Source organism: Poecilia formosa, unplaced genomic scaffold, assembly GCF_000485575.1.
Source record: "Poecilia formosa unplaced genomic scaffold, Poecilia_formosa-5.1.2 Scaffold261, whole genome shotgun sequence".
Taxonomy (NCBI): domain Eukaryota; kingdom Metazoa; phylum Chordata; class Actinopteri; order Cyprinodontiformes; family Poeciliidae; genus Poecilia; species Poecilia formosa.
The window spans coordinates 930,245-957,713 of record NW_006800200.1 but is presented as its reverse complement, the minus strand read 5'-3'; the positions used below and the strand labels follow the sequence as shown (position 1 = coordinate 957,713).

At 37.9% G+C, this 27,469-nt stretch overlaps 2 protein-coding genes across 5 annotated transcripts; one reads left to right on the top strand and one right to left on the bottom strand.

Annotated features, from left to right (window-relative positions):
• adam10a (ADAM metallopeptidase domain 10a) lies at positions 1-22,709 on the bottom strand. 4 transcript variants are annotated; one of them, XM_016680883.1, is made up of 4 exons: positions 15,462-15,727; positions 8,222-8,372; positions 3,020-3,138; positions 1-185 (listed from the first exon to the last, which is right to left on the bottom strand). In XM_016680883.1, the coding sequence occupies exons 1-4, from the start codon at positions 15,511-15,513 to the stop codon at positions 16-18; spliced, it is 492 nt and encodes a 163-aa protein (XP_016536369.1). In that variant the 5' UTR covers positions 15,514-15,727; the 3' UTR covers positions 1-15. The 4 variants fall into 4 exon arrangements, with proteins under 4 accessions (XP_016536369.1, XP_016536370.1, XP_016536371.1 ...); XM_016680884.1 differs by lacking the exons at positions 1-185; positions 15,462-15,727 and adding exons at positions 1,895-2,089; positions 22,132-22,709; XM_016680885.1 differs by lacking the exons at positions 1-185; positions 15,462-15,727 and adding exons at positions 1,895-2,089; positions 15,767-15,830.
• Positions 16,949-27,013, top strand: LOC103150746 (protein FAM63B-like). The gene is made up of 5 exons (XM_016680889.1): positions 16,949-18,771; positions 18,986-19,043; positions 21,174-21,238; positions 26,001-26,159; positions 26,822-27,013. Exons 1-5 carry the CDS (start codon positions 17,887-17,889, stop codon positions 27,011-27,013), a joined length of 1,359 nt encoding a protein of 452 aa, XP_016536375.1. The 5' UTR covers positions 16,949-17,886.
• The last annotated feature ends 456 nt before the right edge of the window (positions 27,014-27,469 follow it).

The window sequence follows — 27,469 nt, the reverse complement described above, 5'->3', positions numbered from 1 at the left end:
TAACATTGGTTTTAATCAGTACTTACGAATATCATCTTCATGATAGATGACAGAGTGGAATGGCACATTGCTGCGCTCCAGATACCTCTCTGAGGGTTCGACGTAAAACGTCCCTTGGTGTGTTTTAATGAATCCCTCAAAGCGCCCGTCAACCACCGAGCCGTGAGTCAGAGTCCCCTGTTCACCTGCCAAACAAAGGAAATCTAGATCACGTCCTGTTAATCTGAGTTATAAACAATAAATGCAAGAATCCTAATCAACAGCTACATTTTTCATATCTCTGCTGCCTTCTCTCTTCAGAGTGACTATTCTTTTTAAGTGCAGCTTTTATTTACTTGCATTGATCTTTGCACCACCAAGTTTAAAACAACATAAAACTACAATTATTTTTTTGGTTCAACTCTAAGATGCCCCCAGTTGACGTTCCCAGGCACAAAAACATAATGGCATAAACTTCCCATTTCACCTTTTGTTTGCTAAAGACAATAAAAGCCCCTTTCCTAATGTTTGTGTGAACTTACAAGGAGACGTGCAGCAGGAAGGAGAGGAAAGGAAATTAAAATATGTTGGGGGATGGGATGGAAGAAAACTGGATTTACTCTACTCACTCGGTGTACCCGGCCAGGTCGAACCCAACCTGCTCATTTCCTTTTTGCCCTCAGTGAGTTCTCTAGCANAAATTGGAATTTGATGAATAGCAAATTGGAATTTTTACAAATTGGAATAGTCAAATTCTAATTTGACAAATTGCTTTAGCATAGCAATACTTCATAGTACTAGTGACACACAAACACTTAAGGAACATTTCATCAGGATTTAAAGCCACACTTGGTTTTAGAAGAATAAAGAATATACAGCTAATATTAGCTCATGCCTCAACAAAGTACATCTAAAAAACTTGAATATTGTGAAATTGATCATGATTATGGTTTGCAGATAAAAGTCTGAATTCAGTGTTTCAGAAAATAAAATCAGCATCTCCACGTCCTGGTAGACTCCTGTGTTAGTGAAAACACAGTGGACCAACACCAGTAGATGACTTGGCTCCTAAACCATCACTGGCTGTGACACATTCACTCTGGGCTTCAAGCAACATGGATTCTGTACCTCTCAACTTTGAAACCATTGATTTCCAAATGAAATGAGCAATTTATTTAGAAAGGAGGATTTTGAACCACTGATCAGCAGTCCAGTCTCTGGTTCACGAGGAATGCAACGTTTGTCAGTGCAACGAGGCTCTTGATGTTCTGACTTCAACCTCAATCCAGCTGAAGCTCCTCCAAATATTTGAATGAACATTTCCTGACAATCTTTTCAAGGTCATAGTTCTCTCTGCTGCTGGGGAAGTTTTTCCTACCACACAACTTTCTGCGAATATGCTTGGATTAAGCAATTAGCTGATTTCCAAAAGTTCCCAGTATTTCAACTTTTTAACCATATTTAAATCTGTGACACAGAATTACAATATCTGTGCACCATAACCACTCTGTGTTATGAACCTATATTATGAGTTTCACTTTCTGAAATTACAAAGACAAAAAAGTTGGACTTTTTCCACAATATTCTAATTTTTTTAGATGTACCTGTAAATATTTGGTAACACTTTAAGTGTGTAATTCGGTAAATAATGACACTTCTAATGGACTTTTAATGCAAATTTTAATAGAACTTTGATTTAAAAGGGTCATTATTGACCAAATAAAGGTTGACACGTTTAATAGACTCTTAATACAACTTTTAAAGCAACTTTGCATTAGAAGTGTCATTATTCATACTTTTATAAACATTCAAGAAGGCTCCTTTGAGTTCATAACACGTGTTATGTCATGTTTTTGATCGTGTCATGCCAGTCTTATGCACACCCCTTCAAAGAAAGTGTTAGCAAATATTTTTACTTCATTTTGTAACATTGGTTTTAATCAGTACTTACGAATATCATCTTCATGATAGATGACGGAGTGGAATGGCACATTGCTGCGCTCCAGATACCTCTCTGAGGGTTCGACGTAAAACGTCCCTTGGTGTGTTTTAATGAATCCCTCAAAGCGCCCGTCCACCACCGAGCCGTGAGTCAGAGTCCCCTGTTCACCTGCCAAACAAAGGAAATCTAGATCACGTCCTGTTAATCTGAGTTATAAACAATAAATGCAAGAATCCTAATCAACAGCTACATTTTTCATATCTCTGCTGCCTTCTCTCTTCAGAGTGACTATTCTTCTTAAGTGCAGCTTTTATTTACTTGCATTGATCTTTGCACCACCAAGTTTAAAACAACATAAAACTACAATTATTTTTTTGGTTCAACTCTAAGATGCCCCCAGTTGACGTTCCCAGGCACAAAAACATAATGGCATAAACTTCCCATTTCACCTTTTGTTTGCTAAAGACAATAAAAGCCCCTTTCCTAATGTTTGTGTGAACTTACAAGGAGACGTGCAGCAGGAAGGAGAGGAAAGGAAATTAAAATATGTTGGGGGATGGGATGGAAGAAAACTGGATTTACTCTACTCACTCGGTGTACCCGGCCAGGTCGAACCCAACCTGCTCATTTCCTTTTTGCCCTCAGTGAGTTCTCTAGCATCATCAGTCACCCGAAACCATTTTTTAACTGTTTTCTTCCTCCACTGTTTTGGGTGGGTGGCTAATCCTTTTATCAAAGACAATCTTCTTCTTGAAACCGGACAATGACACAGATACTGGATAGGATTCCAGGTTTAATCAGCTTAAATGTTTTTCTAAATTTTGATTAATATTAGATGTAGTGTTTCTCCATGCTGCCTTCAGCTAAAGGTTAGATTTTTTTTTTAAATTCAGGTGTGCAACTGGCAAAAAAGAAACAACAAAAAAACCAAAAAATCAAAGGAAATGTTTGAAAAATAATTATACTGATAGTCTAAGAGCCTTATTTGATTTTGATAAACAGTAAGACTTGTGGAGTTATTTACAATAAATCATTTAAAAGAAACAGACAATGAGGAAACTGTAAACAGGAAATGATGCAAGGAAAGCGCAGCCTTACCGAAGATTTCGCCACTGTAAATATGTGACGTGTCGATTGGTTCCTCTTGACCTGACACCTCAATGACGAGATCCGGAGAAAAGAGCTTTGTATCTCTCTTCAGCCGCAAGTTAAAATGTCTGAAGAGAAATAAAAAAGGAAAATTAGCTTCAGCAGTAAACATTAAGCATCCAAATTTAGATCACAAAATAAAGTATGTGCTGGAAAACACAGTGAAAGCCTCAGGGCTGCAGTCCACACAACCACAATGAAAGCTCTGTCACTTTGTTCTGCAGGCTGTTGCTTAAAGATTTTCTCTAGAACAGTGATGTCAAAAGAACAGGATAAAAAAAAGAAACTCATCGCTGGTGTAATCCCATATGAGCCACTAGCTTGCCAGAAACTTGCAGTGATGCTTGAAACTCTTCAAACGACGAGAAACATCCCTGCTTAGCATAATTCTTATGCAATCACACATCTGTGAAGGTTCTTCCACATGACTCAACTCTGAATCACCACTGCTTCTTACTCACTGACACCCTGAGTTCAACCATTTTGGCTTCATCATGTTGGTAAAATGGGGGCAATTTAATATCTATGTTTCTCCCCCATTATATTTGTTTGTTTGTTCAGAGATTATAACTTAGTCGTGCTTCGATGCAGTTGGCAGCGCTGCAGGATAAATAATGAGTCCTCTGTGAGAAATAGCAATGAGTTTTGACCAACGGGTTTTACAGAGAGCAGCTCTGACATTACCACATGTTAGTCATTTTATCTCATTCAGTTTTTTGTTACAAAGCCACATATTTGTTTGGAAAATCCACTGCCCTGATTTCTACTCAGCATCAGACACTGATTAGTAAAAGTCAAGTTTCTAAACTAGCAGCCAGGCCTGAAATCAGCTTAACACGCCAATATATTAAATATCTGCTGCTGTTGTATCAACCTTCCAGACCGCTCAGGTCTTCTGGTTCTGCTCTGCATCCCCAGAACCAAAGATGGATAAGCAGCATTCAGCTTATATGCACCACAAATCTGGAACAAACTTCTAGAAAAACTGCAAAACTGCTGAAACACTAAGTGTCTTTAAATCTAGACTAAAACCCCTCCTGTTTCTAGTTGCCTTTGAAGCATAATCGGTTAAGAATTTAACAATGGCGCCTGACTAAATGTCATATTTCAATTGTTGATTCTATGCTGCATGACTTTGTGTTTTTTGTGTTCTAGTGATGTAAAGCACTTTGAAGTGCCTTGTTACTTAAATGCGTTGTGCAAATAAAATTTGATTGATTTATTGAAAATAGATTTTTCTAAATGTGAACAGGGATATAACTGAAAGTCTAGCAGAGCTACAATGTAAACAGCGTTTTGAGGGTCAGACAGAGAGCAGGATTTCCCTCTGCAGGATGAATCTTTGACCTGTCCAAACATTCACATGTTCCTCATCATTCACCCCCGTTTCCACCACCTTCCAGGCAGGTTTGGTTTTATTTTCTCATACATAAAACATTACTAATTAGAATGTTAATATTAATCATATCTTTTTTTTACATCCACATTGTGAACAGCTGGCAAGCTGCTGCCTGCTGAATGTTAAACTCTAAATAGGTTTTTAAATAACATGTGCAGCTCAGTCCTGATCTGAAAAAAAATAAATAAATAAATAAATAAAAAATACAGCGTAAAATAATAGCAGAAAAAGTAGGGAGTGAGTTTGTGTTGCATTTTCTCACAATTACAGACATATATGAAATGTCAAAGATGTTTTCATCTGCATGTGACACCATGAACACGTAAACACAAACAGAAACCAACAACAAAAGGTCAACATTGCTGCCAAACTAGGTTAATATAACTGGTAATTCTACAAATGAAGTCAAAGATTAAATCAAATGCATGTTTTCTTCAACATATTAAGCACAGCATGTCCAGTCTGTGCATTTAAAGACACTAATACAGAAGCACAGGTGAAGCTGTTTGCTCTCCAAGCGGGACACTGGTGTTATTTGTGGGAATGGGTGTGGCTACCACTGATAAAAAGAACAAACAGGAAACATGAAACAGCCAACTGTATCAAAGGTGACGTCTGTCACTGACGCCATGAATGAAAGCACATCCAAATTTTCCACAATAACAACAACCCAAATATTAAAACTGCTGCTGTTTAACATATACTTAATAACATATACTTAAAATAAATGGACTTTTTAATATTTTAGTTTTGATATGAGGCACCTGGTTTCTGGAATTAAAAAAATTATTTGGATACCAATGCGAAATGCGCATTGTGAAATATGCTATAAATCAATAACAATATATATAGCGAAAGACGTGATCATTATCACTGAATTCTCGACAAAAACGCACAGCATTCTGGGGGATGTAGGCATAGGAAAGGCTTTAGCTGTTCAACCTCTCAAGGTTGGTGGCATCAACTAACTCACTCTCTCACTATTTGGTTACCTAGCAACTCACTAGCTCTTTGGTTACCTAGCAACAACCTGATGAGTAACTTACGCAGCAGCGGTTTCAGGTTTCACCACAGTGCCGCAAAACCGCCTAAAGTGAAGGAAGAAAATGATCACCATATCTGATATGAAACTCTGGTATCGTGGTACATTTTTTTAGAAATATATTCTAGTTTCAATGAGCGAAAACCGAACCCTATAAAGATTGTTTTAAACTTGAACATAGATGTGTGAAAATATTGAGTTGCGTGTCCATACTGTCTCTTTATACAGAGAAAAATTACATTTCAACAGATATTCCACAGAAAACAGGTTTCTAAATCATAACTGGAACTTGCGTTCTTGCACAATGTGGCTTTGAAGTGTTCATCTTGACTTTCTTTGCATTTTAAAACTCAAAATGAATGAATGTATGGAAGAACTTTTGTCAAAAACTGGCTATGACTAAGGTGTTCAGGCATGTGAAAAACCCGTAACAGTCAATTATAACACTGTTGGCCAAAGGAAATCCAGTTTGCAGAAGCCTCATACGACTGTAAGAACTGGTTTAAAGTTTGCTCAACACTTTTTTTTGATACACATTCTGACTTCTGCCGTTAAACAAATCAGGCAAAAATTTAAAGATAAGAGATTCACAGTCTAACAATCACCATGCAGCACTGAAAGGTGAAGGAGAGACAATTAAAATAAAAGCTAGAACTCTATCTAAGACATCATCTTTGCTGATAAAGATGAATATGTTAATCCCTAAAATCCAACACAGAAATACTAAAAAAATGTTGCAAAATCAATAACAATGAAAACAGATCATATTTCTCCATAGTCAACACAAGCAAACTATGAAGACATTCTGCTTTACATGTCCCTAAAAGCAAACTGCTTAGGGCTGAAAGGATTGATCAGATTAATTGATTACTGAAATAATCATTAACTAATTTAGTAACTGATTAATTAACTGAATTACACAGCCTCAAAAAGATGCTATTTACTGAAAGAATGCGTTACTCTGAGCTATAACTAAGCCAAAGCCGTACAAAAAATACAAACATATCAAATTTAAGTTGACAAAAAACTTATCTTAAAAGATTTAAAAGACATATCTTAAAAAAGGTTCTACAGGGTTCTATTAAGAACTTCACAAGTGACATACTTTGTAAAAAAAATCCTTTTAAGCACATTTTGCTGTGCAATGATCAATTTCTTAATCCAGTGATGAACTCTATGCTGTATTGATGCCAAGTCAAGCAGAAATAGCTGAGCTGTTATAGTATTTTAGGAAATAAAATGCTTATTTAAAATGAATTAAATTATTTCTTTATTGCAATTTTCAAGGAATTCCAACAGTCTATAGAAAAAAAGCCATAAGTGGTTAAATGAAAAATCTGCAGAATGTGGCCAATTTTTTTATTCATCAATAGAAAAGTTGATTACTAAAATAATCGTTAGCTGCTTAAAGTTCATAATGCTATGCCAACTGTGACCTAACAGATTGAGTATGGAGAGCCATTTCAGCCAAAATTAAATAAATAAATGGGTGAAATAAATAAATAAAATGAGTAAAATAAATCAATAGATTAAGAAAATGAGTGAAATAAATAAAAAATTAAATAAATAATTCAGCTTTTTCATTAACCCAATTTTTGATTTTTTATATTATCAATTTCTCAATTTCCCTTTTTCATTTATCTATTTTTCATTTATATATTTTTCATTTACTCATTTTTCATTAATCTATTTTTTATTTAACCATTTTTTAATTTAGCTTTTTCATTAACCCAATGTTTCATTTATTTTTCAGATTATCAATTTAAAAAATAGATTAATGTAAAATCGGTAAATGGATAAAGGAATAAATGAAAAATGGACAAATGAAAAATAGATAAATAAAACACAGATATATGAAAAAGGGGAATAGAGAAATTGATAATATGAAAAATAAATAAATGAAAAATTGGGTTAATGAAAAAGGGAAATTAAAAAGTGGTTAAATGAAAAATAAATTAATGAAAAATTGTTAAATGGAAAAAGGGATAAATGAAAAATAGATAAATGAAAAAGAGAAATTGATGATCTAAAAAATAAATAAATGAAAAATTGGGTTAATGAAAAAGGGAAATTGAAAAGTGGTTAAATGAAAAATAGATTAATGAAAAATTGGTAAATGGACAAAGGGATAAATAAAAAATAGATAAAAAAAGAGAAATTGAGAAATTGATATAAAAATAAATAAATGAAAAGTTGGGTTAATGAAAAAGCTAAATTATTTATTTAACTATTTTTTCATTTATTTCACTCATTTTCTTCATTTATTGATTTATTTTCTCTTTTTATTTATTTCACCCATTTGTTTATTTATTTATTTAATCTTGGCTGAAATGGCTCTCCATAATTGAGAAGCTCAAGCACAGACTAATCACTGGGATTTCCCATAACTCCACTCAAAAAAAAAAGAAAAAAAGTTTTGAGGGTTTCTCCTCTGCTCATTAAATTCCGACTTCCAAAGAGAAACCACGGGCAACAAAAATGGGAAGTGTTCAAACTTAGCTTATTGTGCAATGAGCAAGATATTTAAATGACATAACATCTACATTTTTTGACATTTTAAACTGCATTGGTACATGTTGGACAATCTTTTCTTTCCCAGAAAGGAGCAACATAAAGCAGACAAAGGATCCAAATTTCCACAGCAGATTAGGAAGATTTCAGCGAGGAAGGGTGGGTGTGTGTGTGTGTGTGTGTTTTGAATTGAACTGACCTCCCATGAGCATGGAAATCCAAGTGAATCATCTGGTCTTGCGGATGAAGGGCCCTTTTGGCTCTCTGATGGCTGCTGTGCAGAGCTTCTGTGTCATACGACAAACCCTCATAATGGTGAATATATTTGTTCAACGGCTTTTCAAACTGGCCTGAAAGACAATTCAACGACACAATGAGACAAACTTTGTTTTTAAAAAGGCAGATGCAATATAATTTCTCTGATTTCTGGAACAAAACAAAACCTTTGAATGAGCAATCATCAAATGAGTCATGCTAGAAAATTTCAGGAATGTCTCCAAAACTGAGCAGGGTAAAGCTGTCACTCTCAGTGTAAAAGGCTTATTCATCTTAACGCCTCAAACCCACAGAGTTCTTCCAGCCATCTTTCTTTCTAACCGCTTCCTTTGTTCTTTTATCAAAAACACAGAGTCCTCAGTTTAACACAAGGGGAGCAGAGCGCATGATGCGCATCAGGTGACTGGGGCTCTGTTTCCACAGAACAGCAGGTCTCAATGCCAGTGAATGAAACTGCTGAAGGCTGCTGAAGTAGTAAGCAGCTCCATTCCAAGGAAACACTGGATGCCATTTAAATACTGGTCTCTGTTGGTGTTGTCACGGCAGTTTTCAAAATAATGGCATCAGAGTTGACAATTTATTATTAAGCAGAGAGCTTTAATTATTGATTTATCTCCATTAACCTTCATGAAAGTGTTAAAGTGCAAAACACAAATGGTGGAATAAACAGATGACGATTAATGTTATTATTCTCAATAAAACCAATTGATTGAAAACACTAGAGGAACCAAATAAACAATATATAAATGCACCGATCAGGATTGAAATACCAATTTCTGGTTTGCTTCAACAGAAAATGAAGAAATAACATTATCCCCATTTATTAATTAATTTATTCTTTTTGGTTTTAATGACAAAGTGCATACATGAACCAATGTTTGCTGGTATTTACCTTTGTGGGGAGGATCAGATCTTTTTTATGTATTAGTAAATTTCACTCCTTTTCTTTTATGTTGCTGCTTTTGTAGTTCATTAAATGCAGCTGTTAAAAAAACAACAAAATGGTACAAGACTGAGTCAAACTTATCACAACTGGCTAAACTATGAGGAAACATGACTTATTTCTGTCATGCTCACACAGTATTCTGATAAAAACCAAAAAACACTATGCGGCTGTGTTTATCGGAAATATTTAAGGTTAAAGTGCCTTACTTTTATAGTGGCAAAAGTAAGAAAATGAAGTTCAGAGACATTTGGACTGAAACACCAAATGTTTTTATTTTCCCACTCCACTGATTTGCTCTGTCAAACTGAACTGCAATGGAGTGGGAGTCATAACTCCCCAAACAGGGAGGGAGAGGCTGTACCAGGCTAGCAGCAACTTGTTCATGCTGCACACACAGGAAACGGCAACAATCTGCCACGTTCATCTAACTTCTAAAATGACAACAATGTAAACAAACTAAGACAGGCTTAGGGATGCCTGGACAGGATTACAGTGAGTATTTTTCTAATCAAGGAATGTAAATTTGGTACTAAAATAAATACCGCTATCCCAGACTGCAAGATCTCCTCTCTCAGGAGAATGTGGAAACTTTACTGATGTTTAATATTGGCAGCGACATGGTCTAAGACAGCAATTTGTTTAATAAAAAAAGGGAAGAAAGGGATTTTTGTCTACATTCAGTAAATAAAACTTTTCTATAGCCATAAAACCCAAATCATCCTCTTAAAATGATACTTTATAAAGCATAATAAATGACTGTATTTGTTTTATGGTTATATTTAAGAAACACTGGTTTATTTCTACTTTGAGGTTTAGGAACAAAGACAAAAAAATCTATTACAGCAAAACAAATCCACCTGACTTTTATGCAGTTTTCTGCCTTCAGCTCCTAAAACACAGAGCTGCTGTTAAGATCCTGGATAATTGAACTTATTTTAGATGTTTTATTCTATCTTTTTATTTTTTACAATAATCTTTAATTATGTTTTAAGATTTTTACAATAATCTTTAATTATGTTTTAAAAGCATGTACTATTAGTTAAACAACAAAATTTAATAAACAAATGCATTGAATGAAAAATTCTATCTTTATGTTAAATAAAAAAAGAATGTAGTTTGCAGCAGTTTCTTAAAATCCTCAAAATGGTCATGAAACGTCATCGACGATTAGCTAAAATGAACCTCTTGTCTCATTTAGTTTGCTTAGAATCAGCTGTACATCAGAAACCACTGATAAAGATCTGCTTGGCACATTCACACAATATTTGCATCTTCACAAAAACATGCCACAGTTGAGTTATTTGAAGTCTCTGTGGGTGTTCAAGCACAAACCTGGTCAAAATAATAACACTTCTGTTGTTTTGTTCTGTAACAGCCCAGCCTCACTCCTAACTTTTTACACAAGGATTAATGGACAGTAATTAATACTAAAGAAGTAATTCAAACATTTTTTTACAGTTTCACTGCTGCTGCACATCTTGAGGATTGCAGAGCAAAGTGTTTTGAGTGCTGTTGCAAAGAGCAGCTTTTGACAGAAAGGAAACTGTTTTGCTGACAAGAAGCGAGGAAGTGGTAACAGCATGGATTCAACTCTTCTGGGCTTTGCAGGCGAGTTGATTGTTTGACAACAAAAACATCATATAACTGGCAACTCCAAGGTCTACACTTAACTATGGATTTAGCTGTGCATCCCACAGTGGAGAACAAACAAACCTGAGGTTTAGTTGTAACCAGGAAAAACCAAATCCTTAACTAAATACTCTTGAGGATCAACAACAATGAAATTAAGAAAACAAATCTTAAACTGAAAAAAGCCTGGCTCACATCAACAAAATTATGCCAGACAAATAACCAAGCAGGACTTAACAAAGCAAAGCTGGGCTGGAGTACAGGAACTTCATGCCATCACAATGTGGTTTGTGAAAGCACCAGTGTGGTGAAGCTGTTGGACTCAGTCTGCTATTGTTTTGAAACTGACTGGTCCAAGTTGTCTGCTCTGATTTTATGCCAACATTGACACAAATCGACACAGTTGCTGCAGATGATTTATATCACCTCCTTCTGCTGCTATTCTTTAGACATAGAAAGTCCTGCTAAGAAATTTGAAAAGGATCCTGTAGAAATTATGAGAGTTGACCCTCGCCTACTCACAACTTAATATTTATAATTTTTTCTGCAAAACATAACGCCAAATTATTTGTGATTTATCCTTAGAGCATATCTTAAACATCAGACAGAGACATTCATTTTCCTTTGTCCTGATTGGCTCTGCCCTGAAGAGCAGCAGTAGTGCCACTGTGCGTATGAATGCATATTAAAACAGGTGGTATTATGTATTTTCCAGGCGCATACTTCCATTTCATATCACAAAGAAACTATGTTACCTTCAGTTGCTATGAAAATTCTGTAAAAATCAGCATTTCCAACTTGACTGTGCAATTTAACTTCTTGAAATTGGGCCTCTGTCTCTTAAGGAAACTCATGCTCTGACTTTCTGCTTTCAGCACATCATCACAATTCTTCTCCATTTTAGTTTACAGCTGTTCTTAGGAAATGAGAAGCATCTCATCTCCTGTGCATCTCAGCAGATGCACAGTTCCATCAGTTGATTGCTAATTGCTGTTGCCGCTAGTCTGAAGGAGCTGAGTGAGGGAGACATGGAGGGAGGGCTGCTCTGTGAGGCAGAGGCTTGGCTGGAGACCACAGCTCCAAGGAGGATCTTCGTGAGGGAAAATGTTTGTGGATCCTCTGGTTCAAATAGGAGATTGAAGGATTTCTCAAACATCAATGAAAGAATCAGAGTAACACTTTAGGTATGTTTAAGTGTACCACTTTTTTACCCGTTAAGGTATATTTGGTGTTTAAACAACTAAAATATTCACCTAAAAGTAATCTTAGAGGAGGTCTAAAGTATCCAAGTACAGATTGTACATACGGATTTAAGTTCCTCATTTGCTGTATTCCCTTTTTCATGCTTATTGTCTTTACTCTGTTTTATTTGTGTAATATATGGCTGACTTCCGGTTTTTGAATTGATGCTTTTACTTTGATAAGATAACTTCCGCTGTATATATTATGGAATGGCAGCTTAACGATAGAAAGGACCGGGAGAAAGGTTGGAACAATGTTAACTGTATCTTGTTATTAGCGGCCCATTTGATAGAGGCACAAGGTATGTTAATTTTGTAAAAAAAAAAAGATATTTTTAATATTGATTGGTTGAAATTGTGAATTTGTTTTATTGTATGCAAACACTAGGGTATAGATTTTGAATTAGAGTTGACATTTTTAGTCGTGAATGTTATTGTTAGTTCAAACGTTATGGTTGTAAGAGAGTGGTTTTGTACCTTATACTGCCTTTTTCTTGTGTGTTTGTACATCCAGCTCCTCCTTCAGTGAAACTCGGGGTTTATTTCTAATGAACCTCACTGTTCATCAGTAAAGCCTAAATCCTTCATTTGGGGGAGGAGGAGGTCTGCTACACATATGTTCAGCCATCACATAACTAATTATGTGATGGCTGATTAATTATGTGATTTCCTTTTCTGCCATTTGCTATAAATTCTCAACAAAACTTACAGCAGCTTTAATCCAGATTGTACATGAACCCCCTCCTCTCTGACGTCAGCAGCAGTGAACGTGTGTGGTTGTGTGTGGGCCTTTAACGCAGCTATGTTGGGCTCAGCCATCTTGGATTTCATAAAGCACTTCCAGGGTGATATTAAGGTGTCTTTTTGTCGTTTCAATGTATTTTGTGAGATGACTGAAGTGAGCCAGCCTCTATTCTGCTGCTGACTCAACAGTGGAGGACATCACAGCCCACATCAGCTGACTCGTATAAGGGCAAGCAGGCTTTTTGGTGGAGGAAGCGATGTAGGGATGACATATGGTTTGTGCAACCACCCACTCACTGGTTGCACAATCAGGTTCTTTTGTGACAGAGGCTATTAGTTGGCTCTGTCCAGATTACTGTGTGAGAAAAAAGATGCCAGGTAGAACTTCCTTTTACTCCCTAAAGACAATGGGTTATTAAAGTTTTTCACCCCCAAAAAAGTGCTTAAGTGTTATTTAAAGCTGCTGAATCTACTGTAATCAGAAGAGAGAAGAGTCATCTATCTCCTATGCTTTCCCTGTAATTTTTACTTAATTAGCTACCTGTCTGTGCCTGTTTGTTAATGGGCAGACTTCTTCCTGAAGATCATAAAACTTTACTTCATCCCTTTCAAATCACATTGAACTGAGTGTGAATATCTAATTTAATCAAACATTTTTCATGGTGTATGAACAATTATCTCATCTTGAAAGTGAACAAGACAAAAGAAAGGATTGTAGATTTCCAGAGAAACAGGGTTAGTTCATTATTATCTATTGTCATACAACAATGTCTTCAGTCAGAGGCTTCTTCACAACCACTGCAACACAGACGTCTACAGGACACCCTGTAGCTGTCTACCACAACTTCTTGAAGAACCTTGAAAAATATGAGTTGCAACAAAGTATTTTTGAATTTAACTGAAATATGACAAATTTCTAAATAAGCTAAACATAGTTGTATTATATTTTAATTTAATTTATAAACTTGTAAATTAAGTTGTATTAATTTAATTTAAAAAGTGTAAATACGTTTTTCTTTTAAACTGTACTATGAAATGAAATTGGACCTATTTTTATGTTTTCAGTTCTGTCTGCTCATACTTGAGATTTTGGAAATAAATTCAAACAGTGTTTTTCTACCCCAGAGCCACATTCACACAATCAGTGCGCATTTGTGAGCGCATGTGACACAATGAAGTTGGAATCAAACCCACAACGTTCAGATTAAAAGACAACTACACCTCCCAATAAGCTAGAGTCACCGATAAGCAAATACATAAACAATAAAGGTCTTGTTTTATTTATTTATGCAGGAGTTTGCCATATATATGTATATTTAACATTAATAATATTCTTTAATTATTACATTAATCAAAGAGAGTTGCATTATTTGTGAGTGGCAGCCCACAATGTCACCAGTTTAAGACCAAATGCTGAGATATCCGACACTTTTCTAACTAACTAACTAACTAACTAACTAACTAACTAACTAACTAACTAACTAACTAACTAACAGTGTTTCCCAACCCAGGTCTTTGTGACACACTGTCCTGGATATCTTAGATGTTTCCCTGATTTAACACACCGTTGCACAAAAGCAGGTTAACCAGCCATAAACTGAAACATGTAAAGCACCCCAGGCAGTGTGCCTTGAGGAGCTGGGTTGGCAAACATTGTACTGACAGATGCAATTAGAAGTACTTTTATTCCCGTAAGCCTCTGATAAAGACTAGAGACATGTGCTTTGATCAATAAATGGGAAAACCTTGTAAATCCTTCACTTTCTGCTGGTTCTAATACCTGATCAAAACACATGAAGCACATTTTTTCTCCTTTCTGCATCAGACAAAAACTGGTACTGGCAGGTCTGACTTGCAGAACATCTAAAATTACAATCAGCCAGGGAAAAACATAAATGACGTTGTCCATAAAGACAATGTCATAAGAATCAAAGTTATGCAATTATTATCAATGGGCAGAGAAAACTTTAGGTTCGGTTTATTTTGAAGACTTTCAACACTTAGATTTTTTTCAGATCTTGAAACAAAGGTTGTCCCACTGGATTTACTTTAAATAGTGGCTTTCAAATGCACAATACAATGCTTACAAGTGAAACTGCTTACCTTAGTAGATTAAACTGAGTTGATATCTACAGAAACTGAATTAGCTGCATGATCTGGCGAGAAACTACAAAATAGCTGTTCATTTACCTTTGAACAGCTTTGTCTTTTGTAGATGTAACTATGAGGTGTCAGTGTAAGTAACGAGTTGGGCTAAGTTTAGAGAACGTTTTTGCAATATTTCCAGCAGTAGTGAATGTTTCCTCCTGCTGTGTGTGTAATTTTGGCTAACTGTCCGCCCTAGGAGTTCCTGTTCCAACACGAGTTTTTCCACTCAAGAACTGTCAAAAGCTTCTATTTACCTTGTGTGTGTCGGGTTTAACTATTCAACCTGACACCAAAGCTAATTTTGTCACGCTTCGAACTGTCTCATGTTCTGGCAGTACTCTTTAACATGAACATTAGCCACCTAGCTAGCAAGTTAGAAAGCCAGAGTACAACTGTTTGATCCGATTAGCGCTATCACTGAACACTTTCCCCGTGTGAGTGAATGGAAAACTTACCTCTAACATCCCGTAGGTAGCAAAAAATGATAAATAATTTGAAAAATATCATATCCGACCGCCGTTTAGTTCTAATGAACTAAGCTAAAATACACATAAAATCCGTAAAGTGCCTCTCGTTTCGCTGTGTTTCTCGTCGCGCTCTTCCTAGTTCGCTCCCATAACAAACACCGGCGGCTTCGAAACGAACTCACAAGCAGACAGGCCCCCTCCCTTCCGGTGTGTACTGCCAAGAGAGCGTAGACACACCCATTCAGTTACCAAAGCACAACACGAAATCACCTCTAAACAACAATTTACTTTACCGTAGGATGGTAAAACGCTGTCTCAATCCTCTACAGCGACTCCAACACCCGGCGTTATTGTTCATGTCAAGTTTTTTTGCCTCCATTTACATTTGCTTTCTTATGAAAAAAAAAAAGACTTCCGGGTTCACTGACTGGACATTTCAATGTACTCTTTTGAGGGGAGGGAGATGAAATCTGGACAATGTTTTTATGTAAAATATGCTTAAAATGAAGAACGGATATTAATAATTACTGATATCCCATATTGCAATATAATTTTTGAGCTGTAAGGGTACAATATACAGGATTTTCACATTTTCATAAAAAATTACTAAGACTTTCGAAAACTTCACAGTATATTAATTTTCTCTGCTGTAAGGCTCCTCAACAAACATTAATATATAACAATTACATGTTTTTTACATTCTTATAAAAAGTTTACAATTTAATTTGTGTCAGATGACAGGATAATCTGATTTTGTTTTTACTTGTTCCTTCTTGTCTTGATACTTATTTTTTATTTATTTTGTGCACAGTTGTGTGTGATGCAGTTTTAATTGATTGCACCTCATGAGGTACTCTTAATTTCATTGCATTGTTTCACTAAACATTGACAATAAAATCTTAATTCATTAGAAGTGTGGCATGCAACTGTATTCAACATATGAATTCTCCCATCACAAGCCCCTTTTAATGTGATATTCCTTAATAAAATCCATGCGTGTGTGGTATTTCATCTGTTCTGTGAATGACTAAGGTTTGTTCAAGAACATAGGGATTTTTAGCAAATGAAACTAAAATTAAACTTTCTTGTCTTCATACAAAAGGCTACATTTGGCAGAAAAAGAACCCCAAGCATAACTGTTAACAGAAGTAGAAAATGTCATTCTTTACCTAAAATTAAAGCATAAACATTTATTGTTACTATTTTTCATTTAAAATAATGATATCCTTGTTTGGGTTTAGTAGGTTTATTTTAAAGGACATCAAGCCTAAAATGTTCCCAAACCCTTCTATAATCCTAATTGTCACATTTTTAAAGATAATTCAAATATAAAATTTACATAAAGGAGTAAGCCTATAAGTCTAGATATTTAACATTAAAATGTTTCATTTCTTGATTAAATTGTGTCTGTTTTTTTAAAATTATTAATAAGACCATTTGTATCACTTCTTCTACTGTTTAATAAACAATGACACTGTCAAGTCTTTTCTGAGTTTTTGTACACTTGATGATCCAGGAGGTCAGTTTCAATCTTTACAACCTCACAATCTTAGTTAGGCCCCGTACCTTACAATCTTCAAAATAACAGTCAACAAAATGATTTGTTTGTCAAAAGTAAGAAAAATCCCTCAGAGAGAATCTTCTGTTTCACAAAGTCTTTGCTGCCCCCTACTGGCTATAAGAGGATTCTGGAAATTAATTTATCTGTCAGTCTGTACAGCTCTCTGGACCTTTGTCCGCTTGGTCTGTTAATTTCTCAAGTTGTAGACACCAAAGCGAAATCTGAATTCAACTGAACCACCGAGCCAAAAATATCTGGCTCCTGAATTGTAAGGCTGAGTTCAAGTTCAGAATAATGCACGTTTAATGGTTAATAGGGTTAAGTATAGGGGTTAGGCCACAAGTAGATGTCGAAGCAACATCCCATTAATAATGTGCATGAGTGTGTATGTCCTATACATTCAGGGCAGCTCTTTTCATTCAGTCTATGCTTGAGTTGCTTGCCACTATTTTTGCTTCACATGCAACCAGTGAACTTGAACAGCACACGAAGCTCCTGTAATGTTACATTAGAGTGGAGTCACAAAATGGGCACACAACATTCTTCAGCATGCAGCCAGCAGCTTTAATGGGCCGACACGTGGCTAATTAAACCTCATACTTTAATATCATATTTCTGTTTGAAAATAACACGTCGAAACGTAACACGTTTATTTAGAGTTCACACGATGGGTATGTAGCATCCGAACTAACAGTAGCGAGTTTGCAGAATACGAGCGGAACTGAACGCATCACCCAGCCGTTGGTTTTCTACTCTGATGACGTCACTTGCAGAGTTGTCATGGCGTCGTCGAGGCTGAAGCTACCGTTGCAGTGTTGCTAAAAAAAATCTGTCGATAGCCTTTAAACCGAAATGGAGAAAAATGCAAACCTGCATCGAGACACTGAGGTGACCGCTGTGTGTGCCTCTATTGCGGGCGAAATGGGCGAGGTTTCGGTCGCGGGCGAAGTGAGAGGAGCAGTCGACAAATTAAAGAATAGTGAAGCTCCCCTCAGTACTTTGGATAACGTTCCTTGTGATACCAGCGCCTCAAATGCTAGTTCTCCGAGCTGCGATGGATGTGTGCAGAGCGCAGTGCCGGAGGTTATCGAAGTCCCCCCTGTGCAGGAGGATCCGGAGGAGAACGCCGAGGCGAGCCCGTCGCTGTTGAGGTGCGAGGATCAGGTTAGTAACGGGATGGGACATGACTCGGAGCAGGTAGCAGAAGACAGCCAGGGAGGTGCCTCAAAGTTAGTAAACAACAAAGCCGACAGCATGTCCTCATCTCCCGCTGGAGACAGCATACATGCGAAGGCTGAGCTTCCAGCCTGTGGAGAAAGTGAGCAGGCAAAACTTGCCAAGCCGACTGCTCTGTGTCCGGACAGCGCGAACGCAGCGGACGGCAAATCTGGACAGTCCGATCACACCTTATCGGAAGGACTGCCGAGTGGGAGTGACCCCGACCCCAGCCTCGGTGGAGAGTCTCGGAGCATAGATTCACTCGAGTCGTTCTCCAATCTCAACTCGTGTCCAAGCTCGGAGGGACTGGACGACAGGGGACTGGCCTTGGCCTTGCAGAGCGAGTACGCCTCCGACGGGACAAAGACCTCCTGCGCCAAGGACCGAGCCGCTGGCCAGTCCATATACCACATTAAGTGGATCAAATGGAGGGAGGAAAACACGCCGATCATCACTCAAAACGAGAATGGACCCTGTCCATTACTGGCAATCATGAATGTCCTTCTGCTTGCTTGGAAGGTAAACGCTCACATTTGTTCTATCAAGCACTCCACACTTCAGCACCAGATGACTTTTTATTACAACATATCAATACAGGATGTATGCATTCAAGACGTGTGTATTCGGTGCAATTTCGCCCAGCAAAACGTATTTGGGTTAGTCTTTTAGGCGAGTTTTTTTTATCTAATGTGCAGGAAATCATGAACAGCTGGTGTACATTCTTCTCTTTCAGGTTAAAATACCACCTATGATGGAAATTATAACTGCTGAGCAACTGATGGAGTATCTTGGTAAGTGTTTGCAGCTATGTTACTGAAGATCAACATATTTGTTGCTCCAAAGAATTAGAAAAAAATGCCTTGTTGAATCTTTTATGTAGAGATGCGCCAGTCAACCCCCCCAGAGATCAGAGTTGGCCAGTTTTCTCTTGATCATCTCTGATCAGTGATTGGCAGGTCAAATAGTATGAAATCAGAAACTGGGCCATCCTCAGCGCCTCAACGAGATGAAGCACAATTTGAACTTAAAGATCTGTACATAATTTGTCAACTATGTAGCGCAAACAGCTAGAGAAGTACCAGAATTAGTGTGAGGATCAGCCACTTGATTGGGAGGTCAAATACTGAGAATTCAGATTCTAGTAAATTTTTTTGTTGTTGCATCTTTTATTTGTTTTAGTCTAAGAGGAAACAAAAATTGGAATCAATCAAACCACTTAGAAATCGTAAAGCGTTTACCTGCCCAGAAGAGTCTGATTGGTGCATCTCTATTTTTTTTAATCCAGGTAATGTCACTGAAACCGGGCTTATTCTGTTTGCCCTGTGCAAAACATCTTTGAGGAACGTTTTGCACAATTAGCTCACTGTAGGTTTTTTGGGGGCCAAAGTGTAGCCTGCACGATCACATACTTATATTCTCAGTTGTCCACGAACTCCCTGCCAATATGTTTCAACATCCTGGTGAATATTCTCATGTTTCATGCTCATACTAGTTGGCGGTTGCGCACTTTAAAGGCACAAGTTGGTCATCTGACTCAACTATGTATGTATTTATTTACGTATCCTCACTGTCCATTCAGAGGAACAACTTTATTCCCCTAAGGGATATTAAGGAGTCGCACAGTTCAATATTCCAGAGTCGACAGAGGAAGCAACCGCAGCGGGGGAATCCCCCCATGAACTTCTTCTGCTGCTGTAAGGGAAATTGGAGCCATGTCTTCTGCCTGGCAGTGTCCTGCCCCTCTTTACTAAAACAGTTTTCGGTGTCCAGGAGTCGTGTCTAAACAGCTGCGTTTCTGCCAATGTTTTCTTCCAGCGTTAGGAGTACAATATATTTTAATAAATGAAGCGTTTTTAATAATTCAGCAGCATATTTTTTCCCTGACTTGTTTGTGTCCTTTAGCTAGCTAACATGACTCATCTCTATGAATCTCCCTGGAGAAAACTGGTGTGACTGTGGAGAGCTATCCGTGGTTTTAATTTCTCCACCAAATGTGAGGATTTGTTTTTGCAAGAGGGCGGAAATATTTGCATTTATTTACTGTACTTTACACAAAGACTTTAGTAGCTTTCAGAAACTTCTGGATTACTTCTAACCTCTCCTGTCGCCCCAGAGACTCAGGAGGAAGGGATATAATTCTCCCCTAGTAAAATCTGTATCTTTGGTGACGGCCTGAAAAAAGACGAGTCCATGGGTCTGTTCAAACATCTTGTGAAATAAAAGCTCCTGTTGCTTAACACAGCTAGAGTTCATTAGCTTTACTGATGCAACAGATTTATTTCTGTTTAGTTGGTGATGTGCAAGTTTAACTCTCTTGAAGTAAGTAGCCTCTTTTTCCGTACTGGTTGCTACTCTCAGGGTACTCTTCTCCTTCTAGGTGCCTGAGTGAGTGAGATTCCAATGTTAGCGATTTTTTCCATGCACAGATGTTTTCAGCCATGTGGATTTGATGACTGGAGGTGTATGGTATTCATCTGAGTAATTCTCTGGAAAAGCATGAGTTGACAGTGCAGTGTGATGCTTTTGCCAACTCCTAATTAAATTAATGACTCTCAGTGAGATGTCACGAAGCATGCTCACACCAGATATTTGGAAGGAGCTGGCTGAAGCAATGTGAAAGGAGATTCTGTGAGATGATTGCGTGCTGCTGTTAGCTAGGTGATCTCGTGGAAATTACCGATGTAAAAGCCATCCTGACGCAAAGCTTAGCTGATATGGCTCTATAGAGAACCGCATTTGAGCCTGAATGCTTCCTTGGGAAACGGCTGTCCAATGCGACATACTTGTGCCTTTAAAGTGCGCAACCGCCAACTAGCATGATAAACAATCCGAAGCATCGAACAGATTCTGCTCCTAAACAAATGATTTTCTTGAGTGTCAGTCAAGATTGAATCAGCATCTGTTGACTTTTTCTTTTGCAGGCGACTACATCCTGGAAACCAAACCTAAGGAGATATCAGAGGTTCAGCGGCTGAACTATGAACAAGTAAGATCTGCCTTATAACTGCAGTTTGTGCCTTATAACTGGACAAACTACAGTTATAAGGCACAATAAAATCTATACATTTTGCATTTAAGATGAAAATGCAAACCGCTTTTCTCTGAATGGATAAATTTTTTTGATCCATTCAGATTTTTTTTTTTCTAAAAATTATAATGCAAAAAAAAGAAAAACAAACATACTGCGAGTCCTTTAATAGAGGTAGTAGTAGTTATAAAACTAACAACATGAAAGATTTACAGCATTATGCCCATTTACACTTCAAAGCATAAGCCCTAACCGTTATCTGATTTCTATTTAAGTGCATGGAAGTAAATGATGTTGGTTGTTGCATTTATTGACTAAAAATAGTGGAGGTTATTAGTTTTGATGCATTTATTGAATAGGGAAAAATAATTTAGTATTTGACTAAAAAAAGCTGATTTTAAGGCTGATGTTGGTGCATCTCGAGCTGCTTTGCTTTTGTTTCGTGTCACTGATGCACTCAGAGTATCCGAGCTATTTTCATGTTCTCCCTTAAATATTTCCCTATGCGTACAACAAAGTGATTGGTCCGATGTAGCTGTATGCTCAAAACAATGCGGGTCTGCACATTTGCATGGAGCGAGCCTGGGTCAGCGGCCGCTCAGGAACATGGAAATAAGCAGGAGCTGATTGGAGGCCGTGTGAAGCTGCAGCGGAGCGTCTTCCTGCTCCTCTGCAGGTTACATAAGACGACTCTTGCAAGTCTCGGGGAACAACAGGGGTTAGTAGTGTCAGATTGTGTTGTTTCACATAGTGGTGGATGCTTGGAGACGCATGGCTGGGTTCAGCTACCAGCTATTACTGAGAGTGTGTGCGTGTGTGTGTGTGTTTGTGTGCTTGTGTGTTTGGCTTACCATGAAAGGCACTTAGAGATGGAGCTCCAGCTTCTCGCTTCCTCCCATCTCTGTGGCGGCCTGCCTACGGTGTGGGAGGGGCCCCGCCTTTTTTCCCCCTCTTGCGTGGCAGCGCTGGAGCACATCTGTGAATGATTTCAAGCCCGTCAGTTACAGACGACTAAAAGTAATGTGCAGTTTCCTCTTGGAAGCTCGGGCTTTCTAAATTTAAGCCGAGGTGGAACGGAATCTCTTAAATAAATCGGCGGTGGCCCTCAGCATGCGGAGCTATAGTAAGGGAGGGGCCTGACTTCAGGCTGCCTTGTTATTATGGTTGTCTAATGACGGGTCGGGGAGCTGTTTTACATGTGGGTGTCGTCATGTCCGTTGGCCATCTGTCAGCGGTGCGGTTAGTTCACACAGAGCATTCGGACAGTGCTGCGGGCAGACCTCAGGGAAACAGGAATGTCGGTCAAACAAATTGGATTGTCCTCCTGACATGTTGGGCGGGAATATTTTGTGACTTTCTAATGAGCTGTAAAACACAAGTTTTCACTCTTCTGTGGAAAAGCAAACACTATAACAGAAGTAGTTCTATTTATAACTTCAGCTTGAACAAAAAAAAAAAAATCTCATCCGTCACGTGACTGAGTTTGGATTAAAATAGCAGTTGCCTGGTTGCTCTTTAGCTTTTGTTAAATATTTACCGAGGAGAGCAGAGGAAGTGAGCGTGTAGTTTAGTTCGGTTTTGTCTCACTGGACCCGGCTCAACAAGGTGATTCATCCATGATGACTGTTCAGTCACTGGAAGAAACAGGCTAACGTATTTAGGAAACAGTGTTTTTCTTTTATTCCCAGTGCGTAATCGCTCCTTGCAGTGTGGAGTTTTGCACACGACTGTTAAATAATCCTGCTTTTTATTTCAAAATACACGATATCCCACCATTTGTGTCAAAGTGAGTTCACAGACGGGGGCCGGGGGGTTTATGGTAAGATACAATGGGAATCACGTAAGGGGAAAACGTTAAAGATTCAGTAAAAAGAATAAAAGCAGCGTCGTTCATCAAATCCGTATGAAGGAACAGTTTCACTGTGTGGAGAGAAACGGATTGATCTGCTGTTGGAGTTGGGTTCATGGTGTGCATGAGCAGTCTCACTTAAACTATTACAATAAACTAACTATAAAAATTCACAATATATTGGAAATGGGCCAGCTGCATGGAAATTTAGTTATATCAACTTCAAAAGCATGGAATTAGATTGATGTATTGATGTGTGAATAAGGCCAAATGTTGTAATAACAACACACTCAAAGCAGTAACTAAGTCAAAACTTCAACAAAATCTATACATTTTGCATTTAAGATGAAAAACCGTCTTTGTCTGTAAAAATGTTTTACCAAAAACGCCTCAAAAAGCCTAGTTTTAGCTTCACCTGCTTTAAATTATGTTAAAAAATATATATATATATCAAAATATATCAGCTTTGCACTATAGCTATGGTTAGCCACAGTGAAAGAAAGGCCCGAGCTTTTCACATATTGATGTTAGAAGTATTGTTTAGCTGAAGATGCAACCTTTGCTACAAATGATCAAGCATCCATTACAGGAATGCTATTTTGTTGCATTTTAAGCAACACAATGATATTTTCTTATTTACAAAAATAAATAAATTATTTGGTTATTTAAACTTTATGAAAACTCTACAGAATGTGCCAGTTTGTTTTACCTGAACAATTGATCAAATAATCCATGACTAAAATAATCATTAGTTGCAGCCATAATGTTTTCCACAAAACAGTGAAAGTTTCCTATTTCTGATGGTGAGAAGTTGACTCTCACAACGCTGTAAACGCGCCGATCAGCACTCAAATCGAGAACGGACCCAATCATGAATGTCCTTCTGCTTGCTTGGACGGTAAACGCTCACATTTGTTCTATCAAGCACTCCACACTTCAGCACCAGATGACGTTTTATCACAACGTATCAATACAGGATGTATGCATTCAAGACGTGTGTATTCGGGGCAATTTCGCCCAGCAAAATGTATTTGGGTTAGTCTTTTAGGCGAGGTTTTTGATCTAATGGTCTTTTCAGCTGCTAATGAGTTGCTATCCCATTACAGTATTGATCAGTATTGATCAAACGTGGTCCAAGGAAGGAAATAGCGGACGGGTAACAGGGTCATGGTCAAAGCTCATTCTGCTAGTCTAATTGATACATATGGGAAGCAACGTTGGGCTCGGGTTGCTGAAGTAGTTAATGCTGGTTCTGTCAGAAAGCTGTGAGAATGCACAGTTCATCTCAGCTTGTTGAATATGGGGGACAAACCCTCAGAGCACTGAGGGTGGATGATAGCTTTGGCCTTTTGCTTGCAAGCTAATTCTCCCTGACACAAAGCAAAAAACGGTTCAGGAATAGTCTGAGGAGCACAACGAGTTTGACATGTTGACTTGACCTCCAAATTCCCCATGCGTCAATCCAATCGAGCATCTGGGGAATGTGCCGGATAAACAAGTCCGACCCATCGCTGCCCCAACTCACATCTCCCGTGATTTAAAGGATCTGCTGCTGCTGACATCTTGGACCCAGATATGACCGCACACATTCAGGGCGGCTCGTTCAGTTCATGCCGCGACTGCAGCTGTTTTTGCTGCAAAACAGGGAGACTTAAGAGGCATGTGGCCATAACGGTGTGCTCTTTTATAAGTGATGATTTAATGTGAGAACTGATTCTCAGTTTACATGGGATTGTTTTAACTAGGACAATAAGGATCAGAAAAGCAGCTATTGTAGAAAATGTCACTGGAAACTTATCGTAGTTGAGAAACAGTATGGGGAGTAAGGCCTTGACTTTCAAACTGGAGAAGAACCTGAGAAAGCTTTAGGTGCTAATATAGCTGTGTTGAAGTGCGTCCATGTTGAGCCGGGATGATTCAGCACTAATCAGCTGATCTCTCAAAACTAGAAAGTAGAAAGAAATCCGGAATATAAGATCTATGGACTGTATATCAATATGGGATCTGTGCAGCACCTGATGCTTCTGAGCTAAATATGAAATATTAGTTGCTGAGTCTGTTTCAGTAAATATCTGTTTGAAACATCATTTTAACGAGCTCACAATAATATAAGACTCATTAAACTCAATCGCATTTTAGTTGAACAAGAAGTTATGTGACACTTCTATTACTAATTTATGATGATTTTGTAAGAAGCTTCAAAAACTGAGTAGTTCTCAATCTTCATTGTACAAAACTATATAATGACTTAATCCGTTTCATCCATCTTAAAAACCAGACATGCTTTCTGCATACTTGAGGCGTCGGGGTCATTCCTCTTGAGTGTGCCTTCTGTAAAGTTGAATCAGTGGACATTGGGCTGTCAGGGATCAGCTGCAGGCCCGGTCTGGACCTCAGGGTTCAGCCGGAGCCAGCTGGGACATTTTGCTCTGGGCGTGAAAACAACAACGAGTGGGTTTCTGTGGGTTCTCAGGTGTGACGCTTTTGTGTTTGCAGATCACGGAGGTCCGCTAAAATGTGGTGTTCTAAATAAAAAAAATAAGGGATAAATTCTAGTTAAATGTAAAGTGTTTGGCCACTAATTAAAAAGATATATTTTCCTCATATATGTTTTAATGTGCTCGGTAGCAAGAGCATATATTGAAAAAAGAATAAATTAAAAACTTAACCGAAAAAAATCCTTCCTTACTTCCTCCTTCACAAGTTTTACTTAATTTCTGCAAATTATGTAGATTTGAAAGACTTTTATGTGTAAAAAATGAAAACAAATAAATAAAAAAAGCGGTTTCTTTGCTCGGACGTGTTTAGTTAACATACCTGCTTTTGAAAATCTTTATTAATTTCTGTTCTTTTTTTCTGTTTCTTTTTCAGAACATGAGCGACGCCATGGCGGTGCTGCACAAGCTGCAGACGGGTCTGGACGTAAACGTGAAGTTCACAGGCGTGCGAGTGTTTGAGTACACCCCAGAATGCATTGTGTTCGACCTTCTCGACATCCCTCTTTACCACGGCTGGCTTGTTGACCCCCAGGTGCGGCCGATCTTTTCGCTCCTGAACTCCAACCCAAAGACCTCTGGGTGTTCTTCAAGATCTAGTGCGCTGCTAACGAATTAATGGTGAATTGTTCACGACAGTAAAAGATGAAGAGGAAAAGAAAATGTTAACACAGAGCACCAGATCTTTAAAAAGTGAACACTGCAGCAAATCTTTTGCAATTAATAATAGAATGTCATAATAATAAAAATGTATTACTGAAAGTCATGTTCTTAGGAGATAACACACAGGTTGCACATAATCCACTTTTTTTATTGATTTCAAGCTAAATCTGCCATTAAAATACAAAGTTAAAGATGGTACATAGTCCGTAGTTCAGACCAGATGCTAATCTGAATTTATGTACTTTTCTTCCCCAGCAAGTTACTTTACATCCTAACAATTATCTAATTAAACACCAGTAGGTTTTAATATCACCTGCAGCGTCTATGGCTGGATGAAATAAAAGCCTTCAGGAGTAAATAAGTAAAGTTTGAGGACCTCAGATTAAATCTAGCAAAGTAAAAACACTTAAGCGTTTGTTTAACGTTTCTTTCCTAAATCTTCCATAAAGCAGCTTTTTAACGCCCGTTGGTTGGCATCCTTGTTTTTGCTGAAGGTCTTTTCTCACGCTTCCTTTTTATTATCTGTGTTTGCAGATGCACGACATTGTGAAGGCAGTGGGCAACTGCAGCTACAACCAGCTGGTGGAGAAGATAATATCCTGCAAACAGTCAGACAACAGCGAGCTGGCAGGGGAAGGTGAACACTTGCTTCCTGGCCACTTTCTGACTCTCTATCTCTTGGCTTTACTCCACGCAGAAACACTCTGCATGGAAGTGCAGGCCTAATGTAATAGATCCTTATGTGACTTTTAAAATATTTATTTTGCTCTTTGTTTTCTTTGCCAACATCAGAAGTTTTCTACCAGATATTTGCTCATTCAGCTCAAGTCGCTCCCAGCAGGACTGAAAGAAAACATTTTGATGCTTAGTCGACGACGTACCGATAAAAGATGCTTCCTCTTTTCTATTGTCGTTCCACATTTCTGGTCCTTCCTTTGATGACTAATGTAGCATTGAAGGTACCCATCACTTAAACTTTGGCAAATCCCTTCAAATGGGATTATAGCAACTTGTTAGGGGAGAGAGTGACTCTTTCCTGACTGGGTTCCACACAAGTAAAAGGTTTGGTTCTAGTGAACAGGCTGTGATTTTTTTTCTTTCATGGCCATTTGCAGTTCATTTCTGTAGAGGGNTGTGTATGTCCTATACATTCAGGGCAGCTCTTTTCATTCAGTCTATGCT